General features: G+C 43.2%; 1 protein-coding gene across 7 annotated transcripts; it reads left to right on the forward strand.

The window, feature by feature from the left end:
* Nucleotides 1-947: 947 nt before the first annotated feature.
* Nucleotides 948-26,402, forward strand: trip12 (thyroid hormone receptor interactor 12). 7 transcript variants are annotated; one of them, XM_031860690.1, is made up of 42 exons: nt 948-1,054; nt 4,204-4,350; nt 4,770-4,895; nt 5,168-5,955; nt 9,330-9,435; nt 11,340-11,476; nt 11,705-11,788; nt 11,956-12,051; nt 12,139-12,290; nt 12,395-12,430; nt 12,538-12,633; nt 12,738-12,830; nt 12,929-13,090; nt 13,450-13,518; nt 13,647-13,812; nt 16,028-16,145; nt 16,296-16,452; nt 16,765-16,918; nt 17,270-17,498; nt 17,671-17,789; nt 17,999-18,206; nt 18,514-18,614; nt 18,757-18,931; nt 19,065-19,206; nt 19,328-19,519; nt 19,613-19,764; nt 19,890-20,047; nt 20,221-20,294; nt 20,426-20,625; nt 21,048-21,175; nt 21,280-21,431; nt 21,545-21,687; nt 21,832-21,988; nt 22,178-22,276; nt 22,385-22,499; nt 22,777-22,931; nt 23,160-23,324; nt 23,442-23,606; nt 23,717-23,830; nt 23,976-24,070; nt 24,191-24,294; nt 24,901-26,402. In XM_031860690.1, exons 2-42 carry the CDS (start codon nt 4,253-4,255, stop codon nt 25,095-25,097), a joined length of 6,177 nt encoding a protein of 2,058 aa, XP_031716550.1. In that variant the 5' UTR covers nt 948-1,054; nt 4,204-4,252; the 3' UTR covers nt 25,098-26,402. The 7 variants fall into 7 exon arrangements, with proteins under 7 accessions (XP_031716550.1, XP_031716556.1, XP_031716557.1 ...); XM_031860696.1 differs by having other exon boundaries at nt 16,846-16,918; XM_031860697.1 differs by having other exon boundaries at nt 16,849-16,918.
* Nucleotides 26,403-27,790: the final 1,388 nt, after the last annotated feature.

The following is a 27,790-nucleotide window of genomic DNA, read 5'->3' on the forward strand; positions in this document are numbered from 1 at the left end:
TTTGTCAGTCAAGTCTCACAGAAATCGTCCATGATCTCAATAAAGTTAGAAAGAAATACACCGTGACGGCACAGTGAAGATATTATGACTTGATTTAATTCCAGGAAAAGCTTATATTGCACATGAATCCAAAATACAATTATGTATAATAATATCTGGAATAACAAATGACCTGAGGCATGATGGATTCTAACCCACTGCAATATTTATTTTAAATATTAATTTTAAAATTGGTAACTATAATTTTGCCATCAATTCACTGTTTACCTTAACACTCAATTCAACTTGAAATGTAAAATGTTTCTGGAGTCTTTTTTTTGCCAGAAAGTAGTCTACAAAGTATAAATGAGAAGCCCAGCAAGGCATTATTTATAAGCTAGCTAGCTGTTAACGTTGTAGGTGAAAATTAAGCCCAAGTGACTCAACGTTATTCTTTGAGGCTCTGATCAATAAATAGAAACTCCTACAAACACTCAACCTCAATATTGGTAATAAAAATCTTTTTGAGGAGGTGGACCCTGTAAGACGCCATTTTGGACGCACGATTGTTACCATGACAACTGAAATAACATTATTTATTTTATTTAACTGTATTGGAAACACTGTGCTGGATTTAACGTCATGTGGGTTGATGAGAAGCATTATTGTTGGACATCAGATTATTTTATAGTTGTATGTTTTTAAAGGTGTTGTGTGTGTATGGGGGGGTCACGACCCAGCGGATTGATACAAGCTAATGTCACCAATGACTTAAGTGTTGCAGTCGTTATATTTGAATACCAACAAAAATACAGCGCATTTTGTCTGAAGACTTTTTAGCCGTATATTTAAAGAGCAAAACACAGCGCTCGCGGGGGCATCGTTGGCAAAAAAAACAAGCAGATGCTGCAAGCTGAAAATCAGCAGTAGACTTAACTAGTCCCTCAGCGGATGAATCACGCGGATGTATATTGCAGTTGTAGGCCCCCTCAGCTGATGTGAAACTAGCAGTGGTAGAGAGAGAAAAGAGGAGCTGGTGCACTGTCTGTTACAACTACAACACTGGAACAAATAGGTAACAACATTATACAAAAGGTAGACATTTTCAGTGACATCTCGGCCAACAGTCACTCGGACCTTCGAGATTATTCAATATCGAAAAACATCGGAGGAATTATGACTCAGTGTTGCGAAAATATCTCGAATCCCGTTCCTGCTTTCCTGTTTTTTTGTGTCTAAAAGGTATCAGAGGCCATTTCTTTTTTTGCTAGCTAGCGTTAACGTGCTAGCTGCTAGCTAGACAAATTGTTAATATATTGACAATATGTTATAAAATTGTTCCCAGAAAGGCTGAATCCGTGTGTCGTAACGAGGCTGTTGTTTGTCAAAGGAATCCCATTAGCATTCTGTCGAGCTGGCAAAGCGTTAGCTAGCGACAACAAGGCTCGCTAATATTAATTAGTTCGCATGCCAAGGTTAGCTGGTAATAGCAATAATGCTCTTGTTTGATTTGACAACGCTAAACGTCATCTACGTAACTGCCCGGCAGTAGCTAATTCGGTTTCGGTAAGGTCAGTATTTTTTTTGTCAGCCGGACAGCTATCTTCACTAATTAACAACAAGTAACAATAGCTTCCCAAGCTAACAGCCAAGTGTTTATATTTGTCAGCCTACTGTTCGCGAGTGAACCGTCATTGACTAAACATTCGCTATCTTATTTGGCTAAGCTAGCATTAGCTTGCTAATAGTTAGCATCGATACTTGTTATTCATGCCAAGATAGGCTACTTAGCTAAATTAGATTCTTGACGTTAATTTGTCCTTTTTTACCGAACTAGGAAGTATATACTTTGTTGACACGTTGCTTGTTAGTAGCCAGCTTGTTTCTGTCTGGCTAAAATTAGCTACAGCGCTAGCCAGCGCAGAAGCAGGCATTGGCCTTAAATCAGCTTAGAAAACAAGTGATCCCCATAGCTAGCTAACGTTAGCTAGCTATACTTGTGTACTCAACATTCGTTTGACAGTTCCTAAAAGAGTGATTCTTGGATGTGGCCAGTTACCAAACGACTTGACAGTTGTGTATTATTGACTTTATCATCTCATCGAACCGTACAGAAGGTGAGCTAACTTGCGTGCGAGGCATTTATGTTTTTTTTTCCTTCAAACTTGATCGACAGCCAAACACAGACCAGTGTGTCATGGCAGTCAGAATACCAAGTTAGCTTATAGCCTGTTAGCTATATTACGTTAACGTTAAACCGCTTGCGACAGACGGACCTGCCGATGCTGCCATTTTCTGCCATGTTTAATTTGGGTTAACTTAAGCTAACGGTTACTGGTCTTGACTGTTGAATAAAAACAATGACCGTTTCAAACCACAACAAGGTAGCTTTTAGCTATTCTAATGTGTCAATGCGTTTACTTTGGGGGCTAAAGACAGACAGACCGGTACCGTTACGCCGACTACGCATTTCCATGTAACCACTGTTAGCCAACGTAACTTTAACTAACGAGTCTCCGGTGTGTGCTTTCTAGCCTTTTCGCATTTTCCTTTCGTAAAAGTGAAGATTCAACGGGACAATTTTCGCTTTTGGGGATTTTACACGTATTCTACTAAGCCACTGTCAAAATGCATGGGACTTAGCTAAGACGTGAGTGGCTAAACATGCTAACGTGAATCGGTGGTGATAGAGAACTACGCCAGAAATGTAGGCCTCTGTAAATCATGGGTGTAAATTTGGAAACTGACTTGCTTGTTTTAATGGTGTAGTGTAAGAAACGTCCTACCGGCGAGTGTTACGAGCAGCCGATCATCTGATGTGCTTAACTAATCACATTATACGCGAGTGTGGTGCACCAGTTGTCAGAAGGGACGAATAAACAAAGACGAGGATGTCAGTGAAGGCCTAAAATGGCCCTGTGAGCTTGCCAAGTGTGGCGTATGTTATTATCAGTGATATCGTGATTTAAACCATAACTAAATGGGTTGATTAGTAATCATTCTTTTTCTGGATGAAAGAAAAGTATTTAGGTTGCAAATCATTAGTCATTGTCCATGACTTGATTACATCATTCAGCTGTGTGTGTGTGTGTGTGTGTGTGTGTGTGTGTGTGTTCGTGTTCAAAATATATAAATCACTCCCGTTATCAGTACCCTCCTGTTATTGACTGATGATAATTACATATAAATTAGACATTTTCTTTCACACCCTGACGAAAATGATTACTACAACCTACTCCATCAACCAGCTCTGTTGGTCAGGTATCTAAATGTAATGGTCATTTAAAGAATATCAACAACTGTTCATTTTCAAAAGGATTTTGAGTTTGAATTGTCTTTGTGTGGTTTATTTGATTTGCAGTTTGCCCATTGCTAGGTTTATTTCAATTTGTCTGATCTTTTTGTATTATTACTCAACAAATCTGTGGTTGGTGTATTAATAATATATAGGGATTTTTATGATGATGGTTATCTGGTGAATTTATGCCAGTTGTCCCTCCTGTCAACGGGCTAAACGTACAAATGTATGTACATTTAAAAAAAATGCAAGTGAAGTATACTTGTGGTTAGTATGATTGGCAGTCCAAAACAAACTCTACTCATTATACAAAACCATTGAACTTCTTTATGATGTGCCGTCTCTTAAAACCATTATATTCTGATTTGATATACACTGTAATAGTTGATGTTTAAAGGTCATTTTGTGGTTTACTGTAAGTGGTTCATATAAATATACATTTAGTTGCAGATGGGAGAGTGAGATGGTGCTTGGAACAGAAACTGAGCTGTGTGGATCTCTCTAGTTTTTGTTTTTCAGGAAACATATTAGTCACTTAATGAAATATTTTTTATCATAGAAAAACTATCCTACAATTGTTACTGTATCACCTGAGTTGTCTGGTCCCTTGCTTTTGATCTTTGTGGCAGCCTGTTTTTGTGGCTAAATGACAAGTGGTGTCAGTGATAGGATTTGTCAGTAGTTTTCTGCTTGGAGTTTGTATCCTGTGACATACAATCTTAGGAAAATTGATGAGACAGTCGTTCCCCTGATCATCTCAAATGGGCTAGAGAGGTGATCTTAATGGTACAAACGCTCAATCAGCTGTCACCCACAGCACAGCAACTCATTTTAAACCACAGATAACGCGGTGGACGTTGTAAAGATTAGATAAAAGCCATTGCATTTTGCTGGTATTCTTATGTTCTTCCTCTCTTTTGTTGCAGTGAATGGTAGTATCTAGAAAGGGTATGTCCCTTCAGGAGAGAGGTGCCAATGTCCAACCGGCCTAATTCCAATCCAGGGGGGTCACTGCGCCGTTCACAGAGGAACACTGCTGCGGCCCAGCCACAAGACCATACAGTCGCAGGAAGGTGAGTCTTTAGTTTAAATCTCAATTCAAAGTAAGAGGCCATTATCATGGTTGGTGGGGTACATTAGTTTGGGTTTTCTTAAAATAATGAGGTTTGTTTTAATAGAGGAATATAGGTACTTAGTTCATGGGTGGTGTTTCTCTGCAGTCAATTTGAATTTCAACTTAATGTTTATACTGGCCTGTTTGATCAGACTGGAAGCTTATCTTGTGTTCTTTTAGCATAGTAAAATGATGACTAACTCTTGTTTAGCTGTTTTTCTTGCTCCTCCAGATGTGTTAACGTAAGAGGTTATGCAGTCAATGTCAGCAAAAATTATTTGCGGTCTGATCGAGGCTCTTTCTTTTTTTTTTTTTTTAAATGTGGCTTAATTACAGAAAACCACGATATCCTTTGCTCTTTAATTTCCAACCTTGCAGGTTGCAGTCAGAGCAGATAAAACATAAAGCGAATTCCCCACCTGAAAGTAGAAGACCTAATTCTAAGGCTTCCAAAGCCTCAGCCAGCTCAGCCACTGGCCAGTCCAGAGGCAACAGCTCAAGAAGGTACCCCTCCTCTCTACTTGGTGCTTATTGTGTGCGCGTGTGTGTGTGTGTGCGTGCGTGTGTGTGTGTGTGTGAGTGAGAATGTAGGGTTTGTACATTATTCAAGTGTTGTACTAAGTAAAATTCACAATGAAGACAAACATACAGTATTGTACACGTTTTGGGTTTTGTTCTAAATCTGAATGAGTACAATGAATGTGGCGTGTAATTAAATCACTTTTCACAGTTTGAGGAGTTTTATAAGATAATGTTTTTGTTGTCCCTCTTGGCAGAAGCGGTCTTACTCTGTCCGTGGCTTCATTTGTGTTGCAAGACGAGCCAGAGGCTGCTGGGACATCTGAGCAAGAACGACCCAGCCACCAGTCAAAAAGCGAAGGCGCCCGTGGGCTTAAGCGTAGTGAGGCTCCTGATCAAATCAGCACCTTTGCACCGACCCCTGCCAAGAAGTCCAAATCGCTCCCACCGCCCAGAGACAATACCTCAGAGACCAAGAAAGGCCCGGCTAAGTCCAAGAAGAGGCCACTTGCTTCAGAGGTACCTGCATTGTCAGGTCGAGGCCAGAGTAAGAAGAGCGGGGCCGCTGGGGCCTCACCAATCCAGAAACGGAAGAAAGCGGACTCCCTCCCCGGTCTAAGTAGCGCCGCTGGGTCCCTCCCCAATCGTACCGAGGGCAGAACTGCAAAACCCACCAAGCTGGCGTCTAAATCAGCCGCCTCAGCCAAAGCTGGGTGTAGCAACGTGACGGACTCCTCCTCCTCTGCCTCCACCTCTTCCTCTTCCTCCACTACAGGCCCCAACAGCGCCACTACGCAGGGCGCCCGAGTCAAACAGGGAAAAGATCAGACCAAGGCACGACGCTCTCGCTCCGCCTCAAGCCCCTCCCCTCGCCGTAGTACCCGAGACAAGGAGCAGGCTAAAACCGCCAGCTCTTCAAAGTTTGAGTGGGCAGCACGCTTCAACCCCAAAGTCAACCTGCCAAAACCCAAACTGTCCTTGCCCGGATCCTCCAAGACTGAGACCTCCAAACCTGGGCCATCAGGATTACAAGCTAAACTAGCAAGTGAGTCACATTACCTGTGTATGGAGCCCCTCTGTGGGTACTAGAAATGCTCCTTTTACTCCACAGTCTGAGGCGATCTCTCTTTTACAGCATGCTGCGAGGGAAGGGTTTGTTTTATTGGGCTTCTAATTGTATAAAATGATTGAGGGGTCAGCACATTGTTTTTGCGTGCTTGAACGGAGGTTATAACTAAATGTCACATGACATGTGATCTAAGCAGCATCACGGCATCAACTAAAAAACCTTACTCTTAACCTTTGGGAGCTAGTATATTTGGTGTAACTGCTGCTTTTTTGATATACATTACATCATACCTCCGCCACAGAGGTAAACCATGCAGATAAATGCTTTACTCCTAGAAATAAAATTGGCAAATAAAGTAAATATAGTTCATTATATAGGGAATCATTTTGGACACAGCCAAAACCTTTTAATCCAGACATCTGTCCTAATTTATATGATGAACATGCATCATGTATAAGTGCAGTTGGTAACACTGCCTACAATATTGCATGTGTGTCTTAAATTACTTGTCTAGCTCACATGTGGTGAGTGTGGGCTTCACTGAGCGGTTCAACTGGTTCAGATTTCAGACGTAAGTACCAGTAGCCTGACATTGGAGAATAGCTAATTGCATAAATACGGCTGGTCACTCAATAAAATAGTCTTCATGGTGTTATTTATATAGTCTAATGCTGACCATTAATCCACGGGCCGCACTGATGAATACTGTTGGTGCAGAAATCCTGAGTGATGTAAATATGTTCCAACAACATTTTCCGATACCAACTCTAATACCTGAACTTGCACATCGGACCATGCTGTGTACCTTTCCGTTAAAACACATCTCCATTTTACTGTTGGGAGTTTCCACTGTAAAATATTGCCAATTTTTCAAGCTCTGACTAGTGTTCCACTCTTTGCTAGCTTAAGAGATGTGAAGGAAGTAAGATGACCACTCGTTAGTTCCTTCTATCATCGATTTCCGAGCCGATGAAGGAAGTGGTTAACAAGTGAGCCAACTTGCTTCTTCCACATATCTGTTGAGTGTTCCACATGCAATCAGGTATGATGTACGACTCGTGTTGTTGCTCCTGTGTAGCATAAATGAGCTAATAAATGATATGATAATGCGATATCGGATTGATACATAGACTTGCATACTTACTTATACCCAATCCAGCATTTTAGGCTGTATCGGAGGCATTTCTGATAATAGTACTGGAACAACGCTAGAGTTATGTTAGTTTGTCTTTTAAGGTAGCAAGGGTTCAGGTGTTTCTACTTAAGGTAGCATTTTGATCTTTTTAAGATATTTTTGGGATTATGCTTGGGGGTAATAATGAGCCATTAGTCCCCAGTCATTATCGGATAGAATTTTTGCTTGAAATGCCCATCCCTTTCAACTGCGGCAGTGAGAATGCTTGGTAACATGACTGAATTATTTTAAAGAGAGAATGGGAAATTGGTAAATAAGTTAAGGATTTTTTTTCCTCCCTGTCTGGTTGTTTTGTTTCATCGACAAAGAGCTGATAGTGTTGTGTATATTTTGTGGGGGAAAATAAACAGAAACCAGGTCATGAGTACCACCACAAAAATTAGCTGTTCTCTGGGACGGCAAAGGTTTAGCCCACATTTTCTCAGCATATCGCCAAAAGTAATCATGCGCTCAAGGTTTTTGGATATTATCGGAGCCCAGTTCCTCCGATATCGATAGTTTGTAAAAACGTCCTACCTGCGCCAATTAATTAGCCAAACGGATTAATCTCTCGACCTCTATTATAAATTCGCAACATAAGAATTTTGTTATGGAAACGTTATATTTTTGTTGTTGCTCTCTGGTGGTGGAACTAGGTAATGGCAACAGTGTCTTTGTCATATACCATACTTGGTTCAGTAAAATCACACACAAGAAATAAGCCAAAAGTATTTAATGCACCAGTGTTAAACACAAACTAAGCCAGGGGTCTTCAATTATAATTCAACCAGGTCCAGTTAGAGAGAATTTCCTCATGCAAAGGTCCGGTACATCAAATATATTGAATTAGCCAATAGTTGTATCAGATGTCAGAAAGCTACGGTGGCTCACGGGTAACGTAAAAAAACGCTATATGCCAGAGTTTGATTTGTCCCCTCTGGGCTACTGTAGAAACATGGTGGACTCGGTGCAGAGAACCCACTCCCTATGTAGACATGATGGGCTCATCTTTAACAAACAAAACACACACAATGATTATTCGTTTCAGGTGATTTATACACTAATGAAAATATAGTTATGAATATTAAATTCCATTTCTGCTTATAGATCTGCCAAAATACTGCACGCTAGCCCCTTTAAAGGGTATTACGATTTGATACCCATCCCTTATTAGAAGAGGACAGCATTGCAGGACACTAGGTTAGATACACCGAGATATTACAGTAGACATTTGGTGGGTAAGCTGTTCTAGATAGGTGAGGGGATAGGAACTGAGGCAGGCTCTGTGCCATGGGCCAAAATGGAGAGACCCCTCCTAAGTCGGCTTAGCTTGTTGGCCCAGCAGCTGACCAGGGGTATGTCTGAGGGCAGGGACGAACTCTCACTGCTTCTGTCAAGAGGACAGCACTTCATATGTCTGCCTGCCTGCTTATATCTCTTGACACACATAGATTGCTACTTTCAGCTCTAATGGTGAGTAAGCGTTTACAATATTTGCCTGTGATCCAATGATTCTGTATGGCTTTACATTGCACAATATATTTTCGGTAATGTTGGATTGGTGATGTTACAGACGCCTAAACAATATTTGCGATCGCATTGAATTAGCTCTTGATGGTTTTAGGTTTATTAGGAGTCTCTGGGGAATGTGTGTGTGTGTGTGTGTGTGTGTGTGTGTGTGTGTGTGTAGGATTAATGTTTTCCCTGGTATAGGGTCAAATGAAGTAGGGAAAAAAGGAAACAATAGTTTTTATATCTTTAATTCATTTGGTCTTAACTTTCTCAATGTTTATTTTTGTACTACTGCATTATGAGTCACAGATCTAGCATGAAGGTTGCCCTGTTATAGGACCATGGCTTGGGTTACTATTAATACCCATCTAGTCAGGGGCTCCAAACCGGCAACACGAGAGCCTTTACTATACGGAAAGGTAACACTCCGCATCAGTCTGTGACCAATAATCATGATATGGACGGATGTTTTCTGTTGTGGTACCACAATAAGACTGCTTACTCTCTGAAACTTGTTGCCTGTGATGGTTATTGTAGCTAAATGACAAATAGCACAATGGTTTTGATTTTATGTTTGTGTGTATCCCGGTCAGAGGAACTTGCTGCCAGTGTTTTTTGCCCAGTCCACAGTTGGGTTATGTGTCGCCTTTTTTTTTCGCTGCAGGTTTGAGGAAATCCACTAAGAAGCGCAGCGAGTCTCCTCCAGCAGAGCTCCCCAGCTTTCGGCGGAGCACACGCCAGAAGACCACGGGCTCCTGTGCCAGCACCAGGTACAGACCACAGCAATGACCTCATGTTCACTGGAGTATATTGATGCCTTGAATTTAGGAGTCTAAAGCTTCATGATTGGTGCTCACCAGTGAGTTTAAGCAACATCAACCCGCTGAACTTGGGTCGAGTGCGTTTACAGCCATGTTCCTTAGCTTGCAGTCTTCTTCTTCTGTCTTTACTGGTGCATTGCATCGTTTCTTGGTGTGTTGCCACCAGGTGGTAACACTATTCACTATTTCACTGATCTACAGGGGTAGATCAGTGGAATAGGACTATGAATTACATCTCCCGCATGCATGCCTGTGCATGCTTTTGCACATGAGCAAGAGGACAGGACAGAACAGTGACCCCTTCAAAGAAAAACCTCCATAGTGGTCAAAAACTCTCCAGGGAACCTGTGAGCTCTGTTTGACCCGGCAACAGTAGCCTTTGCTTATGGTGAAGACACTGAAAGCTGTATGACCAGGGTATGAAATTTACATATTTTTAGGGGGCAATTTTTGTCCCCACTGACTGAAATCCAGGGGCATTTAAAAGAAAATTGGGGGCAATTTTTGAAACTTTGTTCAAAATTTTGTTCAAAATAATAAATATACTTATTTAGGCTTACAGTATATGAGCAATTGTCATCAAATGGCAATAATAAGACTATTAGGCAGTAATCTATAGATTCAAAGTGTTTTCTTAGATTTTTTTGAACAAAAAAAAAACAGAAAACATAAATCATATTCAATTTTATTCTTATTTCTTTGTAGTTATTTCTTGTTGTTAAATTTTTTAAATGACTATTAACTATTATTAAGTCAACGATGCCTTGATTACATATACATCAGTCATTGTATGGAATTATTGAGGAAAAATATTTTTGTAGCACCTCAAATATTGTGATATTACCCATTTTTGTCCTGAACTTATGCATTAGTCATTGTGTGGAATTTTTGAGAAAAACATTTTTATAGCACCTTAAAAATTTCAAAAATGTGCCATTTGAAGGTACAAATTCAGTTCAGAGTTTTTGCTTAGTAAAATATCTTAATTGACTGTCAGTCAGGTATTATTCATTAGCAACCGTCAAATCAAAGAATAAAGACACTTTACTCACAATTTAGGTGTAGTTCCCCTTTAACTCACGAGATGCAGGGAGCATGTTTTGTACTTAATGTAAATATAATTTATTTAATCTAATTTCCATTATGCAATATGTATACTTCGTTGGCATCTTATTCTGAAAACCGGATGTTCGTCAGAAGAAACCGGATGTTCGTCTGAAGAAACCGGGTGTTGTCTCACGTTAATCTTTCCGCTAACTTTCGAAGTCCTTCGCTCGCTCCCGATCTGCGCCGTTTGAATGCGTTTACCGTGAATTTCAGCATATAGGTGCACTAACATGTAAGAAGTGTCTGCTGAGTTGACCGCAGTCACAGGTCTGATGAAGAAACGCTCCATTTATTTGTTTAGAACGTTCGGTTCTTCACACACACGCGCAACATCAGTCAAGGCGAAAATAAAAAACTTCTATGGCAACTGGACCGGGTCATATAGGCTACGATGTTTTTGACAAGTTCATTAAATTATCATTATTATTAGAGGAAATGATTGGGGCATTTTTTGCCCCTCTCCTAGTGATATCAGGGGCAAAATTATATTTCTTAGGGGCAGTTTTGCCCTCGTGTATTTCCGACGCTGTGTATGACGCTATGTAGGATGTGAGCAATTCACCCTGTTTCCTATATAAAACCCTTCTTCCCCACTAAGGTGACGAAGCTGTTTCACAGAATAAGTACGGGTATTGTTTAGATCGTCTCGCTCTATCTGCTCTATATCCATTTGACTTAGAATGCACGTCCTCCTTTGTGATTACGCTGCTGTCACTCACACTTTCGCCCTGTTACTCGTATTACAGTCGGCGGGGCTCAGGCCTGGGCAAGCGCGGGGCAGCCGACGCTCGCCGTCAGGAGAAAATGGCCGACTCCGACAACAACCAGGACGGGGCCAACTCGTCAGCCGCTCGCACCGATGAGGCATCACAAGGGGCTTCAGGTACCCATCATGCCACCTATTCATTTCCTGTTTGGTAGGAGAGCGAATGATCAAAATGTTTCTACTAAACTTGTGTGGGAATTAAACCTGTTTAAGCCCACGGGGGTTTTTAAGCTTTTCCTCTATTTATTTATGAAATTCAGCCATCAACTTGAAAGACCAAGTTCTTTCTTTACTGTTTAACTTGTTCCACTGTGAAATCTGATTTAATATGTTCTGTGTGTCCAGCTTCAAGCTCAGTTGCCGGAGCAGTGGGCATGACCACCTCTGGAGAGAGTGAGTCGGATGACTCTGAAATGGGAAGGCTTCAAGGTACATTAAACCCCCCCCTCAGATTTTACATTCAATCGCTGCCGAGATTGACCATTTGTAGACTGTCACTTTGTGTCTGCATGAACGAATGTACGGGTGTTTCTGATCTTTAATGCTTTGGCTTTTGTATAGTTGCACTCTAAACTTTGCTGATTTTGTGCCTATAGCCCTACTGGAGGCCAGGGGTCTCCCCCCACATCTTTTTGGGCCCCTGGGACCCCGGATGTCACAGCTGTTTCACAGGACCATTGGCAGTGGAGCGAGTGAGTACACTGCCGACCTACTCTTGATATCGGTGTTCCTAACGTTTGGTAAATAACCGATGAAACGTTCTGCCCCGCTGTCCACAGGCTCCAAGGCTCAGCAGTTACTGCAGGGCCTGCAGGCCACAGGTGACGAGTCTCAGCAGCTCCAAGCTGCCATTGAGATGTGCCAGCTGCTGGTGATGGGCAACGAGGAAACACTCGGTGGATTCCCAGTCAAGAGTGTGGTGCCCGCTTTGGTTAGTCTTACTTTGTTTGGTCATTAACCTCTCCAGTATGTATTGATATTTGACTTCCACTATTCTGATCCCATAGTAATAAAACTCAACTGTCTTTTTCACAGATCACGCTGTTACAAATGGAGCATAACTTTGATATTGTGAGTATGAGGATCTTTTATCTCTGTAAATGTAGTTGTCTGTTGTGTGAGTCATTCATTTTCCTAATGACACTGCTCGTTTGCATGCCTTTGATCCGTGCACACAGATGAATCACGCCTCTCGTGCACTCACATACATGATGGAGGCGCTCCCTCGATCCTCTGCTGTGGTGGTCGATGCTATTCCTGTCTTCCTGGAGAAGGTGAGACACCGTGCACTCCGTCCATCCCTTATCGCTTGTTAATTCGCAGCGGTGGCTTTTTTTTTTTGATATGCTAATGCCTTGTTTCACCTTCTTCTGTGCAGCTTCAGGTGATCCAGTTTATTGACGTAGCAGAGCAGGCCCTGACGGCCCTGGAGATGCTGTCAAGGCGACACAGCAAAGCCATTTTGCAGGCTGTAAGTGATTTTTATTTTTTTTTTTGCACACTCTGAAAACATCCCATCTCTGTTTGCCACAATTATATACAGCAACCATGTTATTTCTTCCCCTGCAGGGTGGGCTCGCTGACTGCCTCCTCTACCTGGAGTTCTTCAGCATCAATGCTCAGAGGAATGCTTTGGCCATCGCAGCCAACTGCTGCCAGAGCATCACGCCAGATGAGTTCCAATTTGTTGCGGATTCTCTGCCGCTGTTGACTCAGAGACTCACACACCAGGTGCGTTATTCAATTTCTCAATTTTCATCCATATTTAGTGTTTTCTGTGCAAAAGAAGTTAAAACTGCGTCTAGTTGTACGACAAGCTGAAAAAACAGAGAAAAATATGCTTTTCTAATATATAACTGTATGCAAAGTGTTGCACTTAAAGTGTTTTTTTAGAGAAGTCGTACTACTGGTATAGTGTGTTGGTCAATCATTAGGAAATTAATCATTTTAACTCAAAAATGTAGCTTTGCTACCGTTTATTCCTCCCCTGTATCATATCCTCAATACATTGTTCTTTAAATTGTTCTTCAGTCATTTGTTTCAGTGTAACCTGATTTACTAATAGCTATTTTCACTAACCTCTCTTTCAGGATAAAAAATCTGTCGAAAGCACTTGCCTCTGTTTCGCCAGACTGGTGGACAACTTTCAACATGAGGAGGTTTGTGCCTCAATGGTTTTTAAGGCTTAACACCACGTTTGCTGTTTTTGTGTTTGCCATTCCTGTGTTATCTCCTCCATTTGCCATCCAACTCCACCGCTCATGCGCATGTGTGTTTCAATCGACAGAACCTGCTGCAGGAGGTGGCGTCACGGGACCTGTTGACCAACATTCAGCAGCTGCTGGTAGTGACCCCTCCGGTGCTCAGCTCGGGGATGTTTATCATGGTTGTGCGCATGTTTTCCTTGATGTGCTCCAACTGCCCCTGCCTGGCAGTCCAGCTTATGAAACAGAGTGAGTAACACACACCTTGCCACTCACTTATGCTGTCATGCATATTTTTATACATTGGTACGGCAATAAGTCAGACACGTTCCCGGTGGGTGTTGGCCTCCGCCAGGGCTGCCCTTTGTCACCGGTCCTGTTCGTGATTTTCATGGACAGGATATCTAGGCGCAGCCTGGGGGTGGAGAACGTCAGTCTCGGGGGTCTCGGGATCGCTTCTCTGCTATTTGCAGATGATGTGGTCCTGTTAGCCTCCTCGGATCGTGACCTCCAGCATTCACTGGGGCGGTTTGCAGCCGAGTGTGAAGCGGCGGGGATGAGAGTTAGCACCTCCAAATCTGAGGCCATGGTTCTCTGCCGGAAACCGGTGGATTGCTCCCTCCAGGTGGGGACGGAGTGCCTACCTCAAGCGAAGGAGTTCAAGTATCTCGGGGTCTTGTTCACGAGTGAGGGTAAGATGGAGCGGGAGATCGACAGGCGGATCGGTGCGGCTGCAGCAGTAAAGCAGGCCCTGCACCGGACCGTCTTGGTGAAGAGGGAGCTGAGCCGGAAGGCAAAGCTCTCAATTTACCACTCGGTCTACGTTCCTACCCTCACCTATGGTCACGAACTCTGGGTCGTGACCGAAAGGACAAGGTCACGGCTACAAGCGGCCGAAATGAGTTTCCTCCGTAGGGTGGCCGGGCTCAAAGTTAGAGATAGGGTAAGGAAGCTCGGTCATCAGGAGGGAGCTTGGAGTAGAGCCGCTACTCCTTCGCGTCGAAAGGAGTCAGCTGAGGTGGTTCGGGCATCTAATTAGGATGCCTCCTGGACGCCCCCCACTGGAGGTTTTCCAGGCACGTCCAACTGGGAAGAGACCCCGGGGAAGACCCAGAACACGCTGGAGGGATTACATCTCCCAGCTGGCCTGGGAACGCCTCGGGATCCCCCAGAATGAGCTGGAACATGTTGCCGGTGAGAGGGAGGTCTGGGTCGGCCTGCTTGACCTGCTGCCACCGCGACCCGACCCCGGATAAGCGGTGGAAAATGGATGGATGGATGGATGGTACTGTATGTACTCACGACACTTATACTTAATGAATGAGATAGTTACTAGCTGGTGCAGCCTGATAAATATTTTGCAGGGGGGGAAAAGGAAGTGTGGAATAGCAAAGGAAACTGTTTTTAGTCCATGTTTCAAAATATTAAAAATGTAACGCCCACTTAATTATGCTAACCGTTACTTAGCCCCCATTGTCTTATCAAACACAGGTAATTATCAAAATAGTTATTAAAGACCCTAAAAGTGCCGATGGAACACTAATGTCCCTCTCACGGTCAGGTTGATCTCGCTGTCGATCAATGAACAAACTGAACAATCACAAGTGGTTCTAACCCCTTTTGTGTGTTATAGCAATCCAATCAACACTTGAGCGTCAATTTGGTTGTGTCCCATTCTCCCTAAAGGGAAATTAGACTGTCCTTCATCAGAAGATCGGCAGTTCGATCCCCGACTCCGCTAGTCCGTGTCGATGTGTCCTTGGGCAAGACACTTAACCCCAGATTGCCCCTCTGTGCCTGTGGTGTGTGAATGTTCGTCTGATGGGCATGTACCTTGCAAGGTAGCCCCTACAACATGTGAATGACGTGCAGTAAAATGCACGTCATTCACTTTTGCAGCGCTTTTGCAGTTAAATGCTGTAAAAGCGCTGTACAAGTACAACTCTATTTACTTAATAACTGCCTCTTATTAATTGGTTTTGAAGCTTTAGTGAACTATTCACATTATAGATGCCCTGACCCTTACGAAGTCAGAAAGTAAACGTACACTGATTAGTTGTGTTACTGTTTATGAGCGAACGCATTTGACACCTTCACAATCTTAGTAAAATGCATTTTGTACCATATTTCAGGAAAACGTGCGGTTTGTGATGAGGATCCATGACAGTACAAAATATAGCTTGTAGCTAGCTGACACTTATCAACTGACCTGTATTTGTGTGTGCAGGTGCACATGCTATACTGCACCTCAAAACATTTTCAACTTGAGCAGATAAATCTTTGCCTCCATTTTAACCTTCTAGACCGTATTCACGTCGGTTCACATCAACTCGCATCTCATTAGCTCTAAAATTAGCTTAGCATTCAGTCTCAACTGCCTTTAGGAGAAGTGAAAGAATATTACGTGTTAAAGGTGCAACGGGGCAGGTAACAGAAATGTTTTTGTGTTAACTTTTTCTCACAGACATCGCAGAAACTCTGCGTTTCCTGTTGTGTGGTGCATCAAACGGCAGCTGCCAGGAACAAATCGAGCTGGTACCCCGGAGCCCCCAGGAGCTGTATGAACTGACCTCACTGATATGGTAACATCCATTAGCCGGACTTCCTTTCAGCATGTTATGGGTTGAGATCATGCAGGGAAATACGGCAAAAATATTGCAATTTGCATGATGGTTAAACTGAATTAGATCAAATGTCGTAGCCTTCTCAAACAGCTCTTCTTCTTCTTCCAGCGAGCTGATGCCCTGCCTGCCCAGAGAGGGCATCTTTGCGGTCGATGTGATGCTGAAGAAGGGCAGCGCCCAGACGACAGAGGGAGCGATCTGGCAGTGGAGGGATGACCGTGGACTGTGGCACCCTTACAACCGCATTGACAGCCGCATCATTGAGGTATGAGTGCATCACCCACTTTCTGTATTAATGATCTGAAATCATAATAGCTGGAGATATACATCGTGATATGTTGTATTTCAATCATCAGTATTTTTGGTTGGTCATTCTGGACCTCGTCACACTACAAGTTAATTATCTGACTGATGAATAATGGATTTAATCAATTAAAATATTGCATCACAGTACTTGACAACATCCAGTCTTATTTACAGTGCGTCATCCTCTCTCAATACATTTACACACACACAAATATTTGGGGCTTCCCCGTATGGAAAACTGATGTTGGGTGGTGATTATCTTGCCCTGCAGACAGCACACCAGAACGGGGAGGATGAGATCAGCTTGTCAACCCTGGGCCGTGTGTACACAATTGACTTTAACTCTATGCAGCAGATTAATGAAGACACAGGAACAGCACGTGGTATCCAGAGGAAACCCAATCCTCTTGCCAACCCTAACACAGGTAATACAGACCTTTTCAAATACCATTTGTGTGAAGATGACAGTGCATAGCATTATGTGATAACATAAGAGGAACCAGAGACGCTCACCGTCGGGGCCCGATGTCTTGAATGTTTTGTAGCCTGCTCTACTGAGTACGATGGCGACTGTAATCGACTTGGAGTCACAACAGTGACTCGGTTTCATGGCAAAAAAAAAGTGGAAAAGCGAATGAATTGTTAATTACAGTAATTAGTTGTGATTTTCTGATCAGGTAAATCACCATACATTTACTGCGTGCAAGTCAGTGGAATTGTGTCACCAAATTCTGTGTGGTGGAGATGAGCCTGACCTGTTCGCTGTCTTTCTCCAGGGAGTCACCAGGAGGTTCGTCGAGAGGATGCACGAGCCCAGTTAATGAAGGACGACCCTGAGCTGGCAAAGTGCTTCATCAAAACCCTGTTCGGGGTCTTGTATGAGGTGTACAGCTCGTCGGCCGGCCCTGCTGTCAGACACAAGTGCCTTAGAGCAATCCTCAGGATCATCTACTTTGCTGACGCAGAGCTGCTGAAGGATGTGCTGAGGAACCATGCTGTGTCCAGGTATCCGTTCACTGGTGGATTACTGTTAACATTGACATTAAAACCAGCTCAGAGGGTTGCCTTAAAAAGTTAATAACCTTGTAGTATTTCTAAGGCACTAGGGAATTAGTGGTGTAAGTCTTTGAGTTGAAAGTAACGTGACTTTAATCAATTTTTTTATTTATTTCTACAGTCACATTGCCTCCATGCTATCCAGCCAGGACCTGAAGATTGTAGTGGGTTCTCTTCAGATGGCTGACATCCTCATGCAGAAGCTGCCGGATGTCTTCAGTGTCTACTTTAGAAGAGAAGGTAGCGTATAATCCAATGGAAAAACTCAAATCCTTTACGTGACAGTTACAGATACATGACAAACACGCTTTGAAGGTGCAGAAGACTCACCTCCGCTGCTATAACTCCATCCTAAGGCTAGGATGGAGTTGCTAACACTGTGTTGCTGTGTATTGTGCTATTGTTTTGAAGGATTTATACAATTTCTGTCCCTCTGCTTTCTCTCCCAGGTGTGATGCACCAGGTGAAGAACCTGTCAGAAACTGAGAGCTTTCTCGTCACTAGTCCCCCAAAGGCTTGCCCTAGTAGTACTGCCAGTTTGTGCACCACCACCATCAGCACTGCATCCACCACATCTGCGAACAATGCAACTCCTGATCTGGGCTCACCCAGCTTCCAGCACAGCATGGACGACTCACTGGACCTCAGCCCACAGGGGTGAGTGTGTGGCTTCGGTTTGCCGGTTTACAGACTTATTTAAAAAAATGTGTTTCTAGTACAGGCTACGGTGCTAGTGTCCACACTGGAAACTATCCTCATTAACACAACATGCATTTGCATCCTGTGTTGAATCACCCAAAAACAGTTTTTAAACAGTTTTATTGCCTGACAATTAGCTCCACACGTTCACTTGAATATAGTAAATGACGTGCATTGCTTAATAAGTACACAAATGTCTGATATGCTCAATATGTACTGATGTCTCTCCAAGAGCGTTATAGTAATTACTTTCTCCTCCATCAAGGCGGTTAAGTGATGTCCTGAAGAGGAAACGGCTTCCTAAAAGAGGGCCCAGGAGGCCCAAGTACTCTCCCCCAAGAGATGATGATAAAGTCGACAATCAGGGTGAGTTAAAGTGTTACTGTCCCTGTGTATGTGTGATGTTTAAACATCCCCACTAGGTGCTTTTTAAATACTATTTTGTCGACTTTGATATATTTTTAACCCATGGATAACCCTCCTAATCTACCTTTTGGGTTCTTTACAGCCAAGAGCCCTACCAGTACTCAGTCACCCAAATCATCCTTTTTGGCCAGTCTTAATCCCAAGACCTGGGGCAAGCTGGGAGCCCAGACCAACAATGCCAACTCTGAGCCCTCACGCACAGCGGGAGTGAGTGGCCTGGCAAGGGCACCGCCCAAGGACTCAATTTCTAATAACCGGTACGATGTTGAGAGTTTCCACTCCGGTGTTATTCAATTTGTGCTCTTTTTCTTGTAATGTCAAGTGCCAGTGATTATGAGGGTAATATGCGTTTACTGTATGTAATCGGTGAATTGTTTTTGGGTTTTGTAGAGACAAAATAAAAGCCTGGATCAAGGAACAGGCGAGTAAGTTTGTGGAGCGCTACTTCAATTCTGAAAATGTGGATGGCAGCAACCCTGCACTGAATGTACTCCAGAGACTTTGCACAGCCACTGAGCAGCTCAACCTGCAGGTAACGCATCCATGCATAAGATAACATTCACTACAAACTTAAGGATATGCATGGTTGTTTTAGATGTTGTCCTTTAAGTTGAAATTGAAATCTGATGATGTGTTTTGTTCCCGTTTCCCAGGTTGACGGTGGTTTGGAGTGCCTGGTGGAGATCTCCAGTATTGTCTCAGAATCTGACGTGTCGTCTTTTGAGATCCAGCACAGCGGGCTGGTGAAGCAGCTCCTGGTCTACCTGACCTCCAACACTGACAGGGACTTGCTGAGCCGCGATGTGCGGCTCAAGAGGTTCCTCCACGTGTTCGCTAGCTGTCCGGTGAGAAACTAGAATACATTTTAAAGAATTTCATGACTTTTGCAGTCTAGATATTCAGAATTTGATTTTGTTCGTCTCTCGTTTGGGTTGCAGGTTCAAGGAACGGAGACCGTAGGTCGTCTGGACCCGACCGAGAATGGCCCGTACCTGGCACTGGTGCACAAAATGAACAGCTGCCTGAGCCAAATGGAGCAGTTCCCTGTCAAAGTGCACGATTTCCCCAGTGGCAACGGCAATGGCAGCAGGTCTGTGGCTTTATTTTTTTAATGTTTTGATCAAAATAACTTTATATTAAAAACACGTTTGATAGGTTATGAAACTGTATGGTTTGATATACGTTTAAAACCTGTTTCCAAATGCATCTTTCCAGGGGCTCTCAGGCACTGAAGTTCTTCAACACACATCAGCTGAAGTGTCAGCTGCAGAGACACCCAGATTGCACTAATGTTAAGCAGTGGAAAGGCGGCCCTGTGAAGATAGACCCCCTGGCCCTGGTGCAAGCCATTGAGAGATATCTCGTTGTGAGAGGTGAGGGACTGTAGTAGATTACCATGTGCCTCCTGTGATACAGCATCAACCGGGGATCCTCCTACAGCACCTGTTTTTCCTCCACATTCTCCAAATGCCCAAAACGTTTTCATTCAGTGTTACATAAAGTGTTTCTTTAGCTGGGTTGATAACTGGAAATCTTGTTTGTACAGGTTACGGCCGAATCAGAGAAGAGGATGAAGACAGCGATGACGACGGTTCAGATGATGAAATCGATGAATCCCTGGTACGTGATACCGTTAATGCCAAATAAGCCACATTTTTCAATCATACACCCTGAATGCTATTGACAGCTAAGTCCTGCAACCACTTCAGTATTATCAATAAACCATATATGTTATTCATCGGTTACCACAGGCGGCGCAGTTCCTGAACTCTGGGAGTGTGCGTCACAGACTACAGTTCTACATCGGTGACCACCTGCTGCCGTACAACATGACCGTGTACCAGGCTGTACGGCAGTACAGTCTTCAAGCAGAGGAAGAAAGGGAGTCGACGGACGATGAGGCGAATCCACTTGGGCGAGCTGGCATCTGGACCAAAACGCACACAATATGGTAAAATGCTTCTTTTGTTTTTTTCTTGCAGAGGGCTTCTGCCTCTAAATTTGTCTGTTTTGCATCTTCCAACTTTCTTAACCTTCACCGCCACTTTTAAAACAGAAGAGCACTGTTTTTTTGTTTTCTGAATGTCATTAGCCAGTCCTTGAAGGGTCAGAGAAATATAAACGATGTATCTCATCATTTACGCTAGTGGTGTCTCGCCATGCAGATTTATTTGACAAAGTTTTGAAATGCACTCTACAGCGCAGTGGGGAGTACACAGTAGGTGATTGACACACATACTCGCCAACAGTTGGAATTGCAAATGCTTATTGGCCTCAGTGCGTTTCCTCCTTGACATGTTCGTATACCGAGAGTCGTGTCACATGCTCGCCAAAGCGCTCGGAGACATAACGTCCCTTCTTACTTCCTGACAGGTATAAGCCCGTGAGAGAGGATGAGGACGGCAGCAAAGACGCTGTCGGTGGAAAGAGGGGTCGAGCACAGACTGCTCCCACCAAAACCTCGCCTCGCAACGCCAAGAAGCAGGATGAGCTGTGGCATGGTGGGAGCCTAACTATCTCATCGTGAAGGAAGCGCATGTTTTGATCACACAGCTTCTGATCGTTTGTCTGAATCGTCACTACTGTTAATTCCTGTCTCTTCCAGATGGCGTGTGTCCCAGTGTTGTCAACCCCTTAGAGACGTACCTCACTTCGGAGCCTCCAGAGACCATAACCTTTGATGACCCCTCTTTAGAGGTCAACCTGCTGCTGAGGGTCCTGCACTCCATCAGTAGATACTGGTTCTACTTGTACGACGTAAGTCTCTGTCCTGGAGAATCACACGAGGAAGGCAGTGACTTGTAGTCACTTTGTTGTGCGTGTGTGTGGAACTAACATGAAGATATGTAATATTTCTGGTTGTTTTGCAGAATGCTGTGTGTAAGGAAATCATGGCGACCAGTGAGTTCATCAACAGTAAGCTGACCGCCAAAGCTAACCGTCAGCTGCAAGACCCGCTGGTCATCATGACTGGGAACATCCCGACTTGGCTCATTGAGCTCGGAAAGACCTGGTAAATGTTTCATTCTTAAGACCAAAAGGAGGAGTTGGAGTTTTATCTGTCACCTGTGTTCTTGGCTACAGAGTTAATATTGGTGTTGATTGTTGGCTAAAATGACTTGGTTCTAACAAACATTCTCTCTCACTCTCTCTACAGTCCGTTCTTCTTCCCTTTTGACACCCGGCAGATGTTGTTTTATGTAACTGCCTTCGATCGCGACAGAGCCATGCAGCGCTTACTGGACACAAACCCTGAGATCAACCAATCAGATTCTCAGGACAGCAGAGTTGCACCGCGTCTCGACAGGAAGAAGGTACAATGTTTTGTGTTCTATTGAACAGTTGTACTGGAAGCCATCTATTGTACACAGTGTGTCTCTGTATCTAAATGGCCTTTTTATGATTGTTTGGATCTTTTTCTTTTTGAAATGTTAACATTTTGGTACCTATTTTTAAGGACGGCTCTTAAACTTAATTTCTTTCCTCCCTCGTCTTGTGTTCAGAGGACGATAAACCGCGACGAGCTGCTGAAACAGGCAGAGTCTGTTATGCAGGACCTGGGCAGCTCCAGGGCTATGTTGGAGATCCAATATGAGAACGAGGTATCTGTTATATTAAAACCGGATGATGACTTGCACTTTGGTGCAATAAAATGCTTCTATTTATTTGGTTTTTATAGAAGTGATTCTAATCTTTTACTCTTCCTCCAGGTCGGCACAGGTCTTGGCCCCACTCTGGAGTTCTACGCTCTGGTGTCTCAGGAGCTCCAGCGGGCTGATCTCGGCCTGTGGAGGGGCGAAGAGGTCACACTGGCCAATCCTAAGGGTACGAACCATCAGACTCACCGAGAATATGATGAAAGCGTGTTAGTGTTAGCTTTTACTTTTCACTCGCAACGTGAGACACGGCCACAGTGGAATGTACTTATTCTAAATGAAGAGCTCTTTGTACACACATCTTGTGTGTGATTGGTCAGACATTTGTGGTATTTCACTCTAAATATGATTGCACTAACTGTAGATTTAACTGCTTTGGTGCAAGTGTATATTTTTATGAATATAGTGATTTTACTCTGACCATACTTGTGTCTCTGCCCCAACAGGAAGCCAAGAGGGAACTAAATACATGTTCAGCTCCAAAGGACTGTTTGCTGTTCCCTTCGGCAGGACAACCAAACCAGCACACATAGCCAAAATCAAAATGAAGTTCCGCTTCTTAGGAAAGCTGATGGCCAAAGCCATCATGGACTTCAGATTGGTAAGCACCTCTATTTTCTGTTCTATGTTTCTTAAATCCAGCAGTAAATTGATCTTATTTAGATCCGTTGCAGTCAAGCTTTCAGGCATAATCAAGGTGTCTGCTGGCAGTCGGATACATTGTTATTTGAAATATTGGTCCTAATATATCTTTCAGCATTGGAAACATTTTCATGCACGTTTTCATTTGAATTGACTTTCTGAACCACTTTCTCGCTCCTTCTCCTAGCTGGACCTGCCTCTGGGGCTGCCGTTTTATAAGTGGATGCTCCGGCACGAGGTGTCCATCAGCTCCCATGACCTGGTGAACATTGACCCCGGTGTGGCGAAGTCCATCCAGCACTTGGAGGATATTATCCGCCAGAAGAAGAGGTTGGAACAGGACCGATCACAGGTGAAGCACGGCACAGAGGACTTCATGCAGTTTTCATGAAAGCATCTAAAATTCTGTCATTGGTCTCATTGCAGTCCTGAGATACAATATTTTTCTCTCTTTGTTTGTGTGCAACAGACGAGGGAGACCCTACAGCAGGCCCTGGAGAGCCTGAACATGAACGGCTGCTCAGTGGAAGACCTGAGTTTGGACTTCACTCTTCCAGGATTCCCGAACATTGAGCTGAAAAAGGGCGGCAAAGACTTTCCGGTCACAATCTACAACCTGGAGGAGTACCTCAGGGTATGTGGAAGTCTTTTCTTGCAAACAGTCACTGTTTTATACTTTTTGTCCGTCTTGGTATTGTTTCTCTTAAGGCTTATCTTTTCCGGTTTTCGCCTCTCTCCCTCCAGCTGGTGGTGTACTGGACTCTAAATGAAGGAGTGTCTAGACAGTTTGAGTCATTTAGGGAAGGCTTTGAATCAGTCTTCCCCCTGCATCACCTGCAGTATTTCTATCCAGAGGAGGTAGGCACATTTCATCTCAGTCCATCATCGCAACTGACAATATGATTCAGTCATTTACAGCTACATCAACTCTTGACCAATCACGCAAAAGTCAATAGAAATATAAGTTGGTCCACACGTTCCTTCATTGTCTCTCCTCTTGTAGCTCGACCAGTTGCTGTGCGGCAGTAAATCAGAGACGTGGGACGTCAAGACGTTGATGGAGTGCTGTCGACCGGACCACGGCTACACACATGACAGGTGAGACCAAGCTCTTTATTTATAATGGAGAACCATTAGATACGGGTGGAGACTGTCTGTCAAAGTAACTTTTGTCTCGAGACAAATGCTTGACGTGTGTTTCCTCCCGTGTTTTTGCAGCCGTGCCGTACGGTTCCTGTTCGACGTGCTGAGCAGCTTTGATGCTGAGCAGCAGAGACTCTTTCTGCAGTTTGTCACAGGAAGCCCCAGACTGCCTGTTGGTGGTGAGTCGCCTCACAAACACTTGACATTAAGCTTTTTCAGCCTTTTGACAAGTAGTTGAGGAGTTCTACTACTTGCCCGATAGCCAAATCTGACTTGTTGGAAATGGAAAATGTAGGCCTACTTAAAAATAAATCAAATCAAAAAGGATTTGGACAATTAGACACAATAAAGTAAAAGGATGATATTTTGATTTTTTTTTTTTGTCATGTATAGGTTTTATTTGCATGAAAACACTTAACCAAAACTACATTTTATAAGATTACATTTGAATGCCTCATGATATCGCTGTACTTTGCCTTCAACCAATACAAATTCTTACTGTTTGGAGCCTGAACGCACCATAATGTAACTAAATTCAACCTCTGTTAATGTTTGCTGTTAGCTCCGTTATAAGCAGGACTGTGTTAGAGAGGGACTCTGTCACTGTGATTACTTTGAGTAGCAAGCATGGGAATTACTGACGATGCAATAGGCCTACATGTCTGATTAAGTTCATTGTTAGCTCCGTTATTTAGCCAATGACTGTGCTGCTAACGGCTAACGTTACCTAGCTCTCCTCATGTCTCTACTCTAACTTTGCCCGACATCTGGCTCTTGTGTCTCAGGTTTCCGGAGCCTGAATCCCCCTCTGACAATTGTGAGGAAGACATTCGAGTCAACAGAGAACCCGGATGACTTCCTCCCTTCTGTCATGACCTGTGTCAACTACCTGAAGCTGCCTGACTACTCCAGCATAGACATAATGCGAGAGAAACTGTTGATTGCGGCCCGTGAGGGCCAGCAGTCTTTCCACCTGTCCTGATCGCTCCACATCTCACATTCAAATGCCTTCTACAGCGACTGATGAAATCACGACTTCCTTCTTAGTTTTTTGTAACCACATACATCAAGGCTACATGTACAGCCTTCTTGTTAGAGAAAGCAGCTTGCAGAAAAATTAAGACTTTAAATATATATTTGCTGCCCCCGGTCTCTCAAAAAAACCATCAAAAAAAGAAAGTGGAAAAGTGTTCCATGACTCACAGAACTTAAAATATAAAAAAGAGAGAGAGTAAAACTTATATCAGTAGTTGAGTAATGTTAAAAAAACATCTGGGTGACATTTTAAATTGCATTGCTATGTGATATTTAAAAAAAAAACAAAAAAAAAAAAAAAAGGATGTCTCCTCTCCAGAGGGGGGGACAACGTCACTGGACGTCAGGGAGGGGAGGGCGGGGGGGGGGGTGGAGATCCATCGAGCAAGCTAGGTTTACTTTAGCTCCAAAGATCATTTGTACAGACAAATTTGCAGACTTTGCTCATTCTACACATTTGATAGAATAGCTCTTTGTTCTCATGTCTCTTCCTCTCAGTTCGTCTGTTCGCATTCTGTTCTGTATTATATTGACCCCAGTTTGTGTGTTGCATTTTGTTTCGGCTTTCCATCCCCCCGTGTGTTTGCTTCAAGTTGTGGAAAAAGGAGAGTTGCCGTTGGTTGAATGCGGGTAGTGATGAGCGTATATTATCTTTTTCTTTCTCTCCCCTCTCCCCATGTTGAGATTGTGTTCTGGCCTCCTTTATAATAGAGCGCTTCAGCTCAAATGACGAGTTGTAACCAATGTGTTGAAATTTTGTTTTGCTCTTATTTTGATAGAGTTAGTGTCTTTCTGTTGGGCCCTACCGGATGTGTAGGGTTATCTTGGTAGACCAAGCTCTGAGCAACCCTCAACACATAATGTAGCTGGGCAAAAAAATATTTGGCTGGTCTCATTTTATTGTTTCATGGCCAGATAGCGTTTCAAGTTCATTTACAGAATAAAGTTTATATGCAGTTTCACACCCTGTTTGAGGTGCGAATGTCTGCTTTACCCCTTTTTTTTTTTTTTTTTTTTTTTTTAATTTTCTATATTGTCTTTATTTCTTGCTGTAGTTGATAATTATTATTTTCTTTGCACTGCTGGCTTGGAACAAACTGTGGTGTGCACCTGCAGTCAGTGGCCAGGGGAGGGCGCCACTGTATGTTCTCCTGGCCCAATCGTTCATGTGCTGGTTTCTAAGATCTGCAATAATTTACTGCATCAGGTTCATGTTTTTACCTGAACATAAATAAAGTAACTGTTTGACTCATCTTTGTTCTTTTATTTATCCACCGCTGCACCGTGTCGCTCTAATGAATCCTTCACAGCTGGTTGAACTTTTTAGATACTGGACAGTCTTCAGTAAAGCTGGTCATTAAAGTGTTAACGATAATTCGGGCAAATCTCGATGCACTCTGTTCCTGAGCTGGACAGGATGAGGGGAGTGGCCATGGGAGAAGGTGACGAAGGTGATTTATTTCGACTTACCTGGAATGTTGCCCTTTAGGTCTCAGCAGGGTTTAAACTCGGCCTCTAAGGTGCATCGTTACCACCTCTGTGTTCCCAAACTCTGAAACAACAGAAAGCTTAGCCTTGGATTTAAAATTGCATAACATGTGTGTAGGTGTTGAAATAACTGACTACAAAGTGATTCATCCATTTCGAATGGAATATTCAACTTTATCGCGAACTTGTGACGAGCCAAATGGAAACGCTAAGACTATAATTTATAATTTCCTCTAGACTAAAGTGTGTGTGAACCAGCATGAGACTCGGAGAGTTAGCAGTCTGCTGCAGCACCGTGAGCTTCAGTGAGCTGGCTGCAGTGGTGTAAGGTGACAGATTCATTGCATCTTGGGAGGACTCATTATGTAAATGGTGAAAAGTTGAGGCCGACGTCTCATTAACAACCACCAGGGCTTTATATTGATCTTACTGAAACATGCAACTCCTTAAACGGAATAAATTGAGGTTGTAAATCAAACATTCACCTTTGAGAGTCTGGAGAAAGGTCAGGGCCTGATGAGACTTCTGCTTCTTATCGAAGAGAATGTAAGGACGTTTATGTTGGAAGTGCAGGTTAAGTTGATCAGTATTCACCTTTTTTGTTGTCTCTTAGTCTTATATAATTAGTAAGCTTTCTATATTAAAACAACTTAAGGGGCACGCCATTGATTTAATGCAGCACTTCCATAAAGTTGGGGGACTTTTGAGAAACAAATATGCTGTTTAGTCCCTTGTTCAAAGGATAGGCTCCCAGTGTTTCAATAGCCTGATGCTGGTGTGTACATTACAGTTTTTATCTGCTGTAATAATCCCCATGTTAATGTTCGTTAAGAGATCGTGTCTTAACATGTTTGTATGAGAGATGAGTGACGGAATCAAGTTTTGAGCAAAAAAAAAAAAAAAAAGTTTATTGAAAATGTATACCAGCCTTCAGTAGTCTTGTGTTAATGAAATCAAGTGGGTGTCTTCCATCGGTTCAAGAAAGACTTTTGCAAACCTACACTTTAAATAAAGCTTAGAAACTGCTGGATCCCATTCAGTACCTCACAGTGCAACTCTGGAGCATCTCTTCTCAGACTCCCTGCCTTGAGTCTTTCAATCTCCACAACCCAAACCTGAGTTGATTCTGTTCTAAATTTGTAATCCCCAGAT

Source organism: Anarrhichthys ocellatus, unplaced genomic scaffold, assembly GCF_004355925.1.
Source record: "Anarrhichthys ocellatus isolate YVR2014 unplaced genomic scaffold, GSC_Weel_1.0 scaffold24, whole genome shotgun sequence".
Classification (NCBI taxonomy): Eukaryota; Metazoa; Chordata; class Actinopteri; order Perciformes; family Anarhichadidae; genus Anarrhichthys; species Anarrhichthys ocellatus.

Coding starts and splice junctions, on each gene's coding strand:
- trip12 (XM_031860690.1), top strand. CDS start 4,253: ATGTCCAACCGGCCTAATTCCAATCCAGGGGGGTCACTGCGCCGTTCA. Junction 13,519..13,646: donor ACAACTTTCAACATGAGGAG/GTTTGTGCCTCA, acceptor TTCAATCGACAG/AACCTGCTGCAGGAGGTGGC. Junction 13,813..16,027: donor AGTCCAGCTTATGAAACAGA/GTGAGTAACACA, acceptor TTTTTCTCACAG/ACATCGCAGAAACTCTGCGT.